The sequence below is a fragment of the Danio rerio genome, chromosome 15, assembly GCF_052040795.2.
Source record: "Danio rerio strain M-AB ecotype USA chromosome 15, GRCz13ab, whole genome shotgun sequence".
Classification (NCBI taxonomy): domain Eukaryota; kingdom Metazoa; phylum Chordata; class Actinopteri; order Cypriniformes; family Danionidae; genus Danio; species Danio rerio.
The window spans coordinates 4,391,171-4,407,500 of record NC_141035.1 but is presented as its reverse complement, the minus strand read 5'-3'; the positions used below and the strand labels follow the sequence as shown (position 1 = coordinate 4,407,500).

Below are 16,330 nucleotides of genomic sequence, written 5' to 3'. Positions count from 1 at the left end.
CTTTTCATTTTAATTCACCCCGATAGTCTACATGTGAACTGCTGTTGAACATGCCTTGAATGTATTTCTTTCTTGCGTGAGCAGCAAAAAAAAAGAAGAAGAAAAAGAAATCATATAGGATAGATCGGCGGCTCAGTGGTTAGCACTGTCGCCTCACAGCAAGAAGGTTGCTGGTTTGAGTCCCGACTATTTCTGTGTGTTGCATGTTCTCCCTGTGTTGGCGTGGGTTTTCTCCGGGTGCTCCGCTGCTTAAAACATATGCTAGAACAGTTGGCGGTTCATTGCGCTGTGGCGACCTCTGAAATAAAGACTAAGCCGAAGGAAAATGAATGAATGAATACTATGTGAAGGTTGCATTATGGTGATTCGTTTTTAGGATTCGTTTTCTTAATATAATGGATTGTTCGCTAATTTCTGTGTAGCAAAAACATAAAAAGAAATCATACAGAATCTGATTTTCAATTAGGATACTATTTGGCACTCTTTTGTTGCTTTTGTTGTTAATTTATTATTAAGATATATTAATTCGATTCCGACTGAAACTATCGGCGATGCAAGTTAACGTTTTTTTTTTAAATATCATCTAGGCCCAATCCCAATTCTACCCCTTAGTTCTTCCCCTTACCCCTACCCCTCGTTTTGCGCGTTCCCGTTAAAGGGTTGTGGTGTCCCAGTTCTCTTTAGCTTGCTAGGGGCAAGGGGTATACACCCCTTTAAATTAAGATTTTTCAGGACCACACTCGAAACCAAGGGGCAAGAAAATTTCCCAGAATACACCAGCCACAGCTGCACCCGGAAGTAAGGAGATTCACAAATTTGCATTTTTTGTCATTATTACGAATTTTTACAACAAACAAACACATTTTAATATATTCATAACCATGCTCATGTTTTACAATCATGCTTTAAAAGAAAAAAAAAAAAAAAACGTTAAAATAAAAACCGCAAAATTTCGCGATCTATTATCGCTAATAATAACTGCTGTATAGCAGTCCCACAACACTCGATGACACTCAAATACCCTGTCAGAAAAGTCTAGGGTCTGGGAATGAGCTTGTTACAGTGTCTGCTGTAATGTTAATTGTGTTTTTGGTGTGTTTACATTGATGAGTATGGCCCCTGTGCAAATGCGCAGTTCAGTTACGATCTTATTGCTACATTAGATCATTGTGATAACATAATATATGCCTTCATTGATTTCCTGAAGATAAATACCAATAAATAACACAACTAGAATAACTACAGCAGTCGCGATCGTCTGAAAGGGATTTTTAGGGGTAAATTTTGAAACCCTTCCCCTTTAGCCATGCTTTAAAGGGCCAAGGGGAAGGGGTAAGGGTAAAAAAATAGAATTGGGATTGGCCCTTAAAAATGACCAGTCATATTTTGTAAATGCTATATGCCTTCCAAATGACAGATTTTACTTGCAGTACATTCAATTCAGTTAATTTTTATTTCACTAGTACTTTTACCATGTATATAGTGTCAAAGCGGCTGAACGTATAGGTTTTAGTAAATTGAAAGTGTCAGTCTAGTTCTCAGAGTTGAAGTTCAGTTTAGTTCAGTTCAGGGTGGTTTAATTGTCCAAACACTGAAGAGCAAATCCATCAATGCGCCGCTCCATAAGTCCCAAAGCAAGCAAGCCAGTGGCGACAGTGGTGAGGAACAACCTTCACCAATTGACAAAGTGAAGGAAAAAATCTTGAGAGATGCCAAATTCTGACCCTACCATCCGAATATTGCAACAGAAATCGAGACTCATCAGACCAGGCAACATTTTTCCAGTCTTCTATTGTGCACTTTTGGTGAGCCTGTGTGAATTGTAGCCTCAGTTTCCTGTTCTTAGCTGACAGGAGTGGCACCTAGTGTGGTCTTCTGATGCTGTAGCCCATCTGCCTCAAGGTTGGATGTGTTATGCGTTCAGAGATGCTCTTCTGCAGACCTCGGTTGAAACGAGTGGTTTACTCGTGAGTTACTGTAGCCTTTCTATCAAATTGAACCAGCCTGGCCATACTCCTCTGACCTCTGGCAGCAACAAGGCATTTGTGCTAACAGACCTCCTGCTCACTGGATATTTTCTTTTTCTGACCATTCTCTGTAAATCCTAGAGATGGTTGTGCGTGAAAATCCCAGAAGATCAGCAGTTTCTGAAATACTCAGACCAGCTCGTCTGGCACCAACAACCATGCCACGTTCAAAGTCACATAAATCACCTTTCTTCCCCATTCTGATGCTCGATTTGAACTGCAGCAGATTTTCTTGACCTTGTCTACATGCCTAAATGCATTGAGTTGCTGCCTTGTGATTGGCTGATTAGAAGTTTGTGTTAACGTGCAGTTGAACAGGTTTACCTAATAAAGTGAGTGTATATTGTTGGTAATAGTTGTAAAGGCTACATGATGTTCTAGTAATAATAATAATAATGAGAGAGAGAGAGAGAGAGAGAGAGATGATAATATCAGAAGATAACAGCAGGTCATTTGTTACTTTAATGAGCACAGCTTTCAGTAATATGGTCTACATTTCGATTGAAATTCCTCACACGCCACAAGCCTCCAACATGTACTTATTATATTACTGATGCAAGCATATGAAATAACATATTTCCATATTTGGCAGTTGGTAGACGTTCATGTTTGTGTTTTATCAGTTCATTTATTACCACAGAATCAAACCGTAATCTTCCCATTACAAACAATTTGCTACTGTTTAGGCATTAATTAGCTTTAATCCACATTCCTCATATTTAATTATTATTATTATGGGCCAAGCAGCAAAGCTGCGAAGGCACGTATTGTTTCCGTTAGCCTTTTTATTATTATTATTATTATTATTATTCCGCTTCCTCTTCTTCTTCTTCTTCTTCCACCGGATTTAAATGGCAGCCCATATAACCATATGCGAGAAAGTTGTATAATTTGGCACAATGATAGAGGGCAGTGTCAACATGAACCACAGCAAACCTGAAGTCTGTAACTCAAACTCTCTAGCGCCACCACTTGTCCAAGGTTTACCTTATGTTTATCGTTAACTTTGGAACTGAATGGGCTACAATCAACGTCATGAAAATTATTCTGCTATTTCGAATTTTTTGCAAAACCTATTTGATCAAACTCGTCCTAGGCCGCTTATTCGATTTTGAACAAAAATCTACAGACCATGCTGACCAAAAGTTATTGAACTCAAGTTGATTAGACCAACCGTTTTCGTTTAACTTGTGAACTAATCTAATGTAGGGCTTGCTAAATTGGACTTCAGACGATATCTATGTAATAAAACTTCTGGAGCAGTGCCACCTTGTGGCCAAAAGTTATAAGCAAATATTGAAAAATGCTAATAACTTTTGCTAAACATTCTTTATTGACATGACGCGTGTCTTATTATATTCCCTGGATCATGCCGAGAACATTGATACCAAATATGCCAAAATGAACTGAACTTCCTGTCTGCCATTTTGCTTTTGGATTGAAACTATTTGATTTTCGAACTCCTCTTAGATTTTCAGATTTTCGCCAAACTTGACTCTGATGTTCTTCAGACAGATACTCGACATGATTTCCGTTTACGCTACCGACGAATGTTCTGGCACCATGTCAAAGATCGTCTGTGGCTGTAATTCTGAAACTTGTAATTATATTGACGCCGAACTTTAGGTGTGTCACTGGCACCTCACAATAACCACAACACATAAATTTGGTAACAGCGTCATCTTGTGGTCACACGTTAAAAACCCTTAACTAACCATCAATAATGGATCTTACAAAATGGCTAATCAATGTTGACAGCATAGGTTTATTGTAGTAAAATTAGTATCAAATCATTCATTTGGTCATGCCATGAACATTAATACCAAACATGCCATGTTTGGGCAACTTCCTGTCCGCCATATTGAATTTGTTCAAAAAGCTTCTTTTGCGAACTCCTTCTCTATCGTTGATTTAGTTGTCACCAAATTTGATTCTGATCTTCTTCAGAAAATGCTGACCAAATGTTATGGAAATCATATCGATCAGCGCAACGGTTGTCATTTACGGTATCGAAAAATGTGCTAGCTTGATGTGAATCTGAGGCTGTAACTCTGCAATACTTAAACCAGGCATGTCCAAACTCGGTCCTGGAGGGCCGATGTTCCGCAAAGTTTAGTTCCAACCCCAATCAGACACACCTGGGCTAGCTAATCAAACTCTTACAAGGATTTCTAGAAACAACAGCAAGTTGGTGCTAAAATCTACAGGGCCCTCCAGGACTGAGTTTGAAGACCCCTGGCTTAAACAAACTGACACTAAACTTTGGGTGTGTCCTTGGCAACTCACAATAACCACAACACATACATTTAGTAACAGTGCCACCTAGTGGTCACGAGTTATAAACCATTCACTAACCGTCAATAATGAATCATTCATTCATTCATTTTCTTGTCGGCTTAGTCCCTTTATTAATCCGAATGAACCACCAACTTATCCAGCAAGTTTTTACGCAGCAGATGCCCTTCCAGCCGCAACCCATCTCTGGGAAACATCCACACACACACTCATACACTATGGACAATTTAGCCCACACAATTCACCTGCACCGCATATCAATTCACCTGCACGGCATATCTTTGGAATGGGGGGGAAACCGGAGCAACTGGAGGAAACCCATGCAAACTTCACACAGAAACGGCAACTGAGCCGAGGTTCGAACCAGCGACCCAGTGACCTTCTTGCTGTGAGGCGACAGCACTACCTACTGCGCCACTGCCTCGCCCCCAATAATGAATCAAAAATGTGCTAACTGCATATGTTTATTGTAGTAAAATTGATCTTAACTTATTTCTTGGGTCATGCCGAGAACACTGATACCAAATATGCCATTTTTGCCTAAACTTCCTGTCTGCCATATTAGGTTTATTTAAGAAATTCATTTGCAAACTCCTCAAAGACCGTTTGCCGAAATATCACCAAATTTGACTTGGATCATCTTTTGACCATATTGAACAAGTGTTGTGAAATCCGTGTCAATAGGCAACATGGTTTTTGTTTACGGCACTGACAAATCTTTCTGGCTCTGAACTGCTTGGTCCCTTAATTGCTGCTTGCAGCTACAGTACATTTACTATTGTTTTTATTTTTTGCAGATTTACCCTATTCCAAAAACAAATGTTTATCCTCATGATCCACATTTTTTTTTAACTTAAGCTGTCACCTAATTTCTCCAAAACCACCTGTCTTTGTTTAACGATAAAACACCCACTCTTCATGATCTAATCAACTCTCGATGAATAAAGTCACGACCTCAATTCTCCAATTCTGCTCTCTCATTATGGAACCAAAATGGGCTGCGGATGACATTTCCCTTTGACATTATTGTGGAAAAACCAAATTTCATAAGGAGCAGCTATCAGCAGGTCTTCATACGTTGTGCTTATTGGTTTACAGCGGGAGGGGGGGGGGGGGGGGGGGGGGCTCTTGTGAAGTGCGCTCAAGTGTCTAACTACATCAGGGCATGTTGGGCCGCTGGCGCAGGACAGAATGGCCTTTTGTACCACAACAGTGCGGCTCTCTGTCCCCGTACCCTTTAACCGGGCCACAATGGAAGCCCCCTCTATAGGTGCACAAGTGTTAGCACAGCCTGAATGAATGAGCGGCCGGAGGACTGTGGGAATTCGGGCACTTCTGAATGGGAGTTACTGTGGAGCTGAATGTATGGAGGGAATGGAAGGGTTGGGTTTGTTTTGATGTGATTCATTGGATTTGCTACCTTATTTAAGGTTTGCAAACAATTTATGTGGGCTTAATTTATACAAAAGTAATGTCTAACTTTATTTGTTTGTTTAAATTCAGCCCATATATACTGTTTGCAACCAGTTAACTTAAAAGAATGCAGTAAATCCAATCAATCCAATGTATGTCTAAATAGCTTGATGTAGTGTAAATGTGTTTTAAACTGCTGAGATCTGTTATTTCTGATTTCATTTCCTCTTAGTTTTGCACTTTTCGTAGTTTCTAAATTCAGATTTTGTGTCTTATACGCTTGTGTCATTTCAAACCCTGACAGTATGGCTTACTTTCTTTCTTCCGTGGAACAAAAGGGAATGATATTCTGAAACCAGTGACTCACCAGTATAGCAGAAATACATATGATGTAGATGTGAATCCGCATGAGTCATTCTGAAAGATTTTAGGTGCTTTTATACTGTTAATTTTTTTAGATTTTGAAGTTTTGTCACCATTTATTTGCATTGTAACTCAGGAGAGCGTAAATATTCTGCTAGTCAAACAACCCATGTGGAAATCTGATTATGAAAATATATATAAAATTATAGCATATATATTTGAAAGTGTATGCACTTACCAGCGGGCCTTTCTCAACCTTCATCGTAATAAAATAATAATAAACATTAAGAATGCAAATCAACTTGATGTCAAAAACGTGACGTTCATTTGACATCACAAATTGATTTTTTGACCAATAAAATAACAACACAAAAAGTATTATAATATCAGAAAAGTATATTACAGGGGCATTGCTGGACATAAAGCTCTAATATATATATATATATATATATATATATATATATATATATATATATATATATATATATATATATATATGTATATATGTATATGTATGTGTATATATATATATATATATATATATATATATATATATATATATATATATATATATATATATATATATATATATATATATATATATATATATATATATATATATATATAAACATACACACACACACACACACACACACACACACATTTCTAAACATAATAGTTTTAATAACTTAATTCTAATAAGTCATTTATTTTATCTTTGCCATGATGACAGTAAATATTATTTGACTAGATATTTCTCAAGACACTTCTATACAGCTTAAAGTGACATTTAAAGACTTAACTAGGTTAATTAGGTTAACTAGGCAGGTTAGGGTAATTAGGCAATGTATTATAAAATGATGGTTTGTTCTATAGACCATCGAAAAAAAATAGCTTAAAGTGGCTAATAATTTTGTCCCTAAAATGTTTAAAAAAAAATGTAAACCTGCTTTTATTCTAGCCGAAATAAAACAAATAAGACTTTTTCCAGAAGAAAAAATATTATCAGACACACTGTGAAAATTTCCTTGCCCTGTTAAACATCATTTAGAAAAAAAAAAAAATACAATCAAAGGGGGGCGAATAATTCTGACTTCAACTGTAACTGTGTGTGTATATGTATATATATATATATATATATATATATATATATATATATATATATATATATATATATATATATATATATATGTAAAGAGTTCAAATGCAAAAACCTTAAAATCCATCAGACTTCTTTTCTTGTAAATGAGCATTTTCTATCAGCCTCTTTCTATCAGGTAAAAAAAAAAAATGCACCAAAACCAGCTAAATCCACTTCTGCTTTTTTTATGCAAAACCCCCTTAATCTAAATAATTAATTGAAAATGAAGATTTATTGTAAGCCATTGGAGAGTTTTCGAGTATGACCAGCCTTTTTAAGATCATGTCACAACATCTCATTTGGATTCAGGTCGGGACTTTAACTAGGCCATTCCAAAATATATATATATATTTGTTTTATTACAGCCAATCTGGGGATCACCAAGATGTTTTCAGACAAAACTGAGACGATCTTTAATGTTCTTTTTGCTCAGCAGTGTTTTTTGTCTTGAACAGCAGGCCTGTGTCATGCAGAATGTATTTCTTGCATGTTTGTCACACTTTAATGTTTTGGATCATCAAACTAATGGAATTATTAGTCAAAGATAACACAAGTAAATGAAGGTGTTTAGTAGTAAGGTAAAACAAAATACAAAACTACATAGCCCTGTGTGAAAAAGTGTTTGCCCCTGAACCTAATGATTGGGCCACCCTTAGCAGCAACAACTGCATTAAAGCGTCTTTGATAGCTTTCAGTGAGTTTGTTACAGCGCTTTGGATAAATTTAGGCCCCTCATCATTGCAGAATTGTTGTAATTCAGCCACATTGGAGGGTTTTTGAGCATGAACCTTCTTTGTTAGAGTCATAACACAACATCTTATTTGGATTTACATCAGGGCTTTGACTAGGCCACTCCAAAGTCTTAATTTTTTTTTCTACAGCCATTCTGGGGCCATTTTTGGGATCATCAATATGTTTTCTGGCAAATCTGAGATGAGCCTTTGTGTTTTTGTTTTGGTCAGCAGGCCAGTCTCTTGCGGAATGTATTTTTTTTTATTATAATTGGCTCTCAAAAGTATAGTGCAAGTATTAAACTTCTTAATTCAAATATTAAAATAAATGTATTAAAATTGTAAAGCTAAAAGCGCTTGTATAACAATGAATGGATCTGCCATCACGTCAGGGGTTTGCTCTCACTTTCTAACTCTGATAGCTGGCTGAGCTCCACGGTAAGGCTGCTAAGATTAGCTAAGATTATTACATGTTATTGCAGTTGATTTCTTTATTCCATTGATATAGATATTCTTCATTATCACAATGTACTCTCCCAGACAGACCCTCCTGACTGTGGCTTTCAGTGTTGTTTGCACACACTCCTTCGTCTGCTCTCGCTCTCGCCTCCCTCCCATCTGAAAGCTGCCTGTTTATGGCCACCACCAGAGAGACAGACAAGAGAAGGAAATGAGAAGGGGAAGGCAGTGTGTTTTGATGTGTCTGTGGCGTGTGTGTTCACGTACAGTGCCTGTTCTGGGTTGTGTGTGATGCGGCGTGTTGAACGAGGGATTGATTTATTGTTCTGTTTGCCTGCTGTCCGGGTGAAACAGACGCTGCATGCTGACTTAAAGGAGAGATGGTGAGAAAATATGAGCGAGAAAAGCTGTATGTGTTTTACTACATGCTGTTTGAATATGTTTATGGCGTTTTTGTTTTTTTGTGGCCGCAGAAAGGAAATACAACTAGCTTGTTGTGTTGTGTGAATGGCATCTTGCTATTTGCATTTTTTTTATGCAAAACAGAGGCTATGTTTTGAGCAAATAGCGTCTTACAATACTACTGACAGATCCTATACTTGTTATACTAACAATACAAGAAAATCTAGATTAGAACAGGCGTCAAGTTATACTGCTTATGGAAAAATATTCAAAGACAGCTTGAAAATGTACTATTTATCAGTTTAGTAGTGCTTAAAACATGTTTTTGCTGTGTACCGATGACATTTTTCTTCTAAATGTTCTTCTTTTTTGCATACATTGATAATTGGTCAAAATAATAAATGAACAACACAACAAGAAGACAACCCGTATGCTGAAGACAACACAATATAAGTTGTTTAAATTATAGCTATCATTTTTTTAGGGGAAAATGCTCTAGATCAGTGTTTCTCAACTGGTGGGTCGTGACCCAAAAGTGGGTCGCGGGAACATTTTCAGTGGGTCGCGGAGTGGTCAAAAAAAACAACAAAAGTATAAATTTGTACTTATTTTGCTTATACCATACTTTTATTTTGTAATGCGTGTGCGACAACCGTACCGTTTGACATGTGAAATTTCATTTAATTGTTGCAACAAATTTGCCGAATCGCAAGTATGACCCTGAATATGTAAAGTATGAATATATATATTGATGACAAAAAAGACTTAAAGCCTCAGTGTGATATGTAGTGAGGTGCTCTCATAAGACAGCATGAAACCTTCTAAATTAAAACAACATTTAGAAACCAGAAAACATGTTTCATGAACAGTTTATTATTAACTGTATTTGTCGTGTTTACTTTGTAATATTTCGATAATTTGATCCATTTTGTTAAAAGACAGTAATAAAATAGTGTTTATTTGTAAGTCTTGGTGAATTTCTTATGATGTGTCTGTCACTACTTGTTTATGTTAACAAATAAATACAAATTAATTATAATTCCTAAAATTGTATTATAGTTTCTAAAAATTTAGGTCGCGGCTTGATGACCATGTAAAAATGTGGTTCCCATGGCTAAACCAGTTGAGAACCCCTGCTCTAGATAACAATACAATTAGACAATACTGATTCTGAAATAATAAAATGTTTATATATATATAAATGAGGAATATCACACTCGTAGCAGTGCGATATGGCTGTATATCGGCACTGGTGGGAGGCGTGCATGGCCTCGTGGCTTAGTGCCCCCCACCAGTGCCGATATACAGCCATATCGCACTGCTACGAGTGTGATACTGCGTTTATACAACAGTTTGACGGCATATTTGTGTATATAAAAACAAAATCAAACATGGAGAGTCTCAAAAACCCTTTTGTATGAGGAACTACTTTCTTCCAAATTCAAATCATAAGCTGACAGTTAAACAGCTGAGCAAGCATCTTTTAAACTTTAGATCTGTAGTGTCTGCTTTTTGCTGGTTGTATGTGGGCGGAGTAATACACAAAGGGTAAAGAGGCTGTAGGAGTTCTGATATTGCAGAATATCGCACGGCTATCAGCCAATCAGATTTGAGAACCAGACAGAACTGTTGTATATATATATATATATATATATATATATATATATATATATATATATATATATATATATATATATATATATATATATATTGGTGGTGGGTTGTTATAGAGTCTTATTGAGCGGTAAAAAAATATTGCGTTATATTTTCAAATTTGGGTTGGGAGCTGGGTCTATTCTACGCATTCTATGATGACTTTCACTTTAATATTTTAACGTGGATGTATACCCGACCGAATTGCACTGCAGGTGGCGAGAACGAGTCTTCGAACCTGTGTGTATTCCTACTGTGAAATTACCACATCAAACGTGACATGCTAACATGGATGCAGTTCACTAGAGTGAATCTTATTCATGTTAGCTCCACAGCTAACTATCAGGCACCTGTAGAGTTTATGTGATCGAGTAAAACATACACAAATAAAATATAATAAAATGCAATAAACATTCATTCATTCATTAATTTTCTTGTCGGCTTAGTCCCTTTATTAATCTGGGGTCACCACAGCGGAATGAACCGCCAATTTATCCAGCTAGTTTTTGCGCAGCGGATGCCCTTTTAGCCGCAATCCATCTCTGGGAAACATCTACAAACACTCATTCACACACACACACACTCATACACTACAGACAATTTGGCCTACCCAATTCACCTGTACCGCATGTCTTTGGACTGTGGGGGAAACCGGAGTACATGGAGAACATGCAACCTCCACACAGAAGCACCAACTGAACCGAGAATCAAACCAGCGACCCAGCGACCTTCTTGCTGTGAGGCGAACGTGCTACCCACTGCGCCACTGCGTCGCCTATATAATAAATAAGCAAAATAAAAATAAATAAACAAGTGAATAACGGTGAGAATGTGGTAAAATTTTGAAAGTGTGGTACAAATCAGGCGAGGACTTTTCTTCTTCTGGATTGCTTTTGAAAACACTATTGGTTGGGTTTAGGGAAGGAGGAGGGTGGGTCAGTCGGTTAGTCAACAGCAGCCTCTGGTGGATTTACATGAGAATAGCAGTCACAAAAGACACAAGAGATATTTGAGATCTCAAAAAGCGTACACAGCGACCTCTGGTGGATTCGCGACAACAAAAACTGCAAAACACGTAACGCCTGGGACGTATTTCATGATCTCCAGGTCATGTTTATTGCGGTATGTTGTCAGAATGAGCCTGGTTTGTTTAAATATCTGTGGTATTTAACTGTGAGTTTGAAAACATGATCATCATAGAAGACACGTTTCGCTCATTTTTTGTACAATTTGCAATAAGCGGCTTAAACAACATTCTGTTTAGCCTAACACTTCCCTCTGTTTGCAGAGATGTAGTCAGTAGCCATGTTTGAGACTCACAGAAATATTATTCCTAGACTTAGATGTTGATGTGTCCTGCTATGCCCCAAAAGCGTTACTGTTTGTGTACAGTGAGAATACGTCTAAGAGATAATGAGCGGTTTACACTGTCTGCATCAGCAGGTGTGTGTGTGTGTTGTGGTCGTCGTGTTTGTGTGTGCATGTGCGAGTTATTGAGCGGGTCTCGCTGTCGGAGTGTGTGGAGAGAGGTCATGAATTGAAGAAAAGAGGAAAAGGAGATTGCTGAACCCTGACTTCCGTTTCGTGTCACCACTGAGAGCTCGGGCCAGCAGCCTCTCTCTCTCTCTCTCTCTCTCTCTCTCTCTCTCTCTCTCTCTCTCTCCCTCTCTTATTGGCATGACAAGGGTTTCAAATGTATTGCCAAAGCATTTATAAGGCTTAAATAAAAAAATATATACAGTAGACACCTTCTCACTCAAAGAGTTTTCTTCATTTTCATGACTATGACAATTGTAGATTCATATTGAAGGCATCAAAACTATGAATGAACACATGTGGAGTTATATGGATAGCAAAAAAAAGTGTGAAACAACTGAAAATATGTCATATTCTAGGTCAGGGTTGGGCAAACTCGGTCCTGGAGGGCCGGTGTCCTGCACAGTTTAGCTCCAACTCTAATCAAACACACCTGCTTATAGATTTCTAGTGATCTCCCTGCTGAAAAATCTAGCTTAAACCAGCCTAGGCTGGTTGGCTGGTTTTAGCTGGTTGACCAGGCTGGTTTTAGAGGGATTTTGGCAATTTCCAGGCTGGTTTCCAGCCATTTCCAGCCTGGTCTTAGCTGGTCAGGCCGGAAAATGACCAGCCAAATCCAGCTAAAACCAGCTTGACCAGCCTGGTTTAAGCTGGATATAGCTGGTTTTGGCTGGACTCCCAGCTTGGCTAGGCTGGTCAAGCTGGTTTTAGCTGGTCATCTCCAAGCCTGACCAGCTAAAACCAGGCTGGAAATGGCTGGAAACCAGCCTGGAAGTGACCAAAACCCCTCTAAAACCAGCCTGGTTGACCAGCTAAAACCAGCCAACCAGCCTAGGCTGGTTTAAGCTGGATTTTTCAGCAGGGCCTGAAGACACTGATTAGTTTGTTCAGGTGTGTTTGACTAGTGTTGGAACAAAACTCTGCAGAGACACCGGCCCTCGAGGATCAAGTTTGCCCATCCCTGTTCTAGGTTCTTCAAAGTAGCCACCTTTTGCTTTGATTACTGCTTTGCACACTCTTGGCGTTCTCTTGATGAGCTTCAAGACTTTGGGCCCTATCATACATCCGGCGCAATGTGGCGCAAGGCGCGGCGCAACAGTCTTTTGCTACTTTTAGCTCGGAGCAACGATCATTTTGAGGTGTTACGCCACACTGTTTAAATAGCAAATGCATTTGCGCACAAATGTGCGCCCATAGGTGTTCTGGTCTAAAAAAGCAGGCGTGTTTTGGCACATTGCTATTTTGAGAAACTGTAAATAGTCTGATCTTTAGACCAGAACAAAGTCAGTCTATTGTCTGGCGCAAAGTGCGCCTGGCTTACACACTACACACAAGATGTAGAGCAATACGCAAATATCTTTACATATGAAAAAGATATAATATATTAAGCATATATATATAATAAGGATATATATAGGATATAAATATAAATGATTAAAATATTACAAAACATATTAATTTCTAGCCTATATGAATTTAAAAACCACTGCCGTCATGCTTTCTTCATCTCGGGAGGCTTTTTCAGTTCATTCAATTTGCTTTTGTATAATGTTATTATTATTAGCAGTATTATTTATTATATACATATTTATATTTGTTTTATTAAAAACAAGCTTAGATTTGTCCACCTGTCAGGTTTTAGACCATAAGGGGCACAGCATGTGTATTAAGATATAACTCAGTATTTTGAGCACATTTTGTTATTATTGTTCATTTATTCGTTTGCTGGAAATTAGAACTGAATTTAGAAATAGTTTTGAAACAAATCTTTGCGCTTAACAAACGAAATTAATTATTTATAGGCTAACTGATGTCTGTGCGGGAAGGTTTTCCTATCCACAAGAGCAAAAGCGAAAGTGAACTTACTTTACGTTACTTACTTATGATGCGACGCAGCTGGCTCTTAAAGGGAATGGGAGATGAGACTCTGATTGGTTTATTCTCAAAACACACCTATTACTCATTAAGAAAATAAACTCAACCCTTTTAGACCATGCGCCACGGCGCAAAGCGTATTTTCCCATCCTTAAATTAGCAAAAATGCGTTCTGACACGCCCTGAAAGCGTTTGCGCCCTGCGTTTTGCGCTCTGCGCATGGACCGTCAAATAGAGCCCTTTGGCTGCATCCGAAACCGCCTACTACTCAGTAGGTACTACATTTGAATTTAAACGTACTGCTCGGCCGTTAGAAAAGTACGTTCTATACAGTATGAAAGTGAAAAGTATGAATGAAATTCGGACGTACTACATCCGCCATTTTGTTTTGCTCACGTGACCTACCCGCGTCAGATGCGTCGCTTCACTCCCATTCATGAATTCTCTCGCGGGGCATTACGGGATAGCACAGCGTGCATGGGATGCGCACTTCAGAATCTCGCCGGAAGTAGTAAGTCATCCGGGTACTTCTCGCATACTGATTTTTGAATTCTATGAATTTGGACATACTACTCGGCTCGCATACTGATTTTAGCCTACTATATAGTATGGATGTATGCGGTTTCAGACGCAGCCTTAGTCACCTGAAATGGTCTTCACTTCACAGGTGTGCCCTGTCAGGTTTAATAAGTGGGATTTCTTGCCTTATAAATGGGATTGGGACCATCAGTTGTGTTGTGCAGAAGTCAGGTGGATACACAGCTGATAACCCTACTGAATTGACTGTTAGAATTTGTATTATGGCAAGAAAAAAGCAGCTAATTAAAGAAAAACGAGCAGCCATCATCAGTCAGTCAGTCCGAAAAACTGGAAAAACTTTGAAAGTGTCCCCAAGTGCAGTCACAAAAACCATCAAGCGCTACTAAGAAACTGGCTCACATGCAGACCGCCCCAGGAAAGGAAGACCAAGAGTCACCTCTGCTGCGGAGGATAAGTTCATCCGAGTCACCAGCCTCAGAAATCGCTGGTTTCCTGGTTGTTCATTTATTTTCCTTCGGCTTAGTCCCTTCATTAATCAAGGGTAGCCACAGCGGAATGAACCGCCAACTTTTTTACACCGCGAATGCCCTTTTAGCTGCAACCCAGTACTGGGAAACATCCATACACGCTCATTCACACACATACACTATGGCCAGTTTAGTTTATTCAATTCTCCTATAGCGCATGTGTTTGCACTGTTGGAGAAACCGAAGCAAACCTACGCCAACTTGGGGAGAACATGCAAACTCCACACAGAAATGCCAACGGCCCTGCCGGGACTTAAACCAGTGACCTTCTTGCTGTGAGACGACAGTGCTAACCACTGCGCCACCGTGATATCCCGTTAAACCAACATTTACAACAGTGTACAAAATACAAAGGAAGTTTAATTATAATATTTCAAAAAAATTCTTTGCAGAAATAGTAAAAAATGTCCGCAGATTCTGTCTGGCCCTGCTTATAGCTTAAAATTTAATGATGACATTTTATTTCACACAGAGCTGTTGAATGCATTCATTACAAAAATGCACGAAATTAAAACAAAAGCACTTTGCAGATGATGTCGGTGAGTTGACTTTCCTGGTCTAATTACAGATCCGCTGTCGACCAATTTATCAGAGCTTTCCCAGCTGCTCAATATCCACTTTCGACAAGGCAGTGTGTTTTTTTTTTCCCGTGCGTAAGTGTGTTTTGTTTGTGTAATCCACACCCTGCGAGGAATTCCACATCCTCAAATGATCAGGCAAGGTCACTTAAGCCCTGACATTTGCTATTAAGATTTTACAGATTGTCTCACTCTCTCTCTCTCTCTCTCTCTCTCTCTCTCTGTATGTGTGTGTGTGTGTGTTTGTGTGTGTGTGGGGTCGCCTCTCAAAGCCTCGATTGAACTGGAAAATGCTCTCTTCTTCCGAAAAACAACAGCTAATGGCAGAATGTTTTTGTTGTTGTTGTTGAACTGGGCCTTTGGCGAATCGTCTTTTCATGTTTAGTTATATAAAGTTATATAAAGATGTGAAGCCAAAAATAATTTTGCAGACAATAAGACACACACAAGAGCTTTTACTGGTTAAAATGAGCTGAAACAACACAATTTTGAGATTATTTTGGGGGACAACTTAATCAAAATATTTATTTATATATTATATAATAAATATTTTTATTATTATATTACATTGACACTGTATTATCAATCAATAAATATAAAATGTTTATAGTAAAATAAAATATTAAATGTGATTAATGATATGATAATAATAATAATAATAAAAAACAAAAATAATAACAATAGTAATAACAATCATCTAACAATAAAAATATTATTACTATAATAGGATAATAGTAATAGTAATAATATTATTTTGGGTTAGATTATTGTTATTATTATTATTAACTGC

General features: G+C 38.0%; 1 protein-coding gene across 4 annotated transcripts in view; it reads left to right on the top strand.

The window, feature by feature from the left end:
* Positions 1-16,330, top strand: part of ece2b (endothelin converting enzyme 2b) — a 150,566-nt gene that overhangs the window by 25,891 nt on the left and 108,345 nt on the right. Inside the window, exon 1 of one of the 4 annotated variants that reach the window (XM_087283364.1) lies at positions 8,584-8,812. In XM_087283364.1, the coding sequence (XP_087139490.1) occupies positions 8,810-8,812 (3 nt within the window). In that variant the 5' untranslated portion in view covers positions 8,584-8,809. 4 annotated transcript variants of the gene reach the window in all.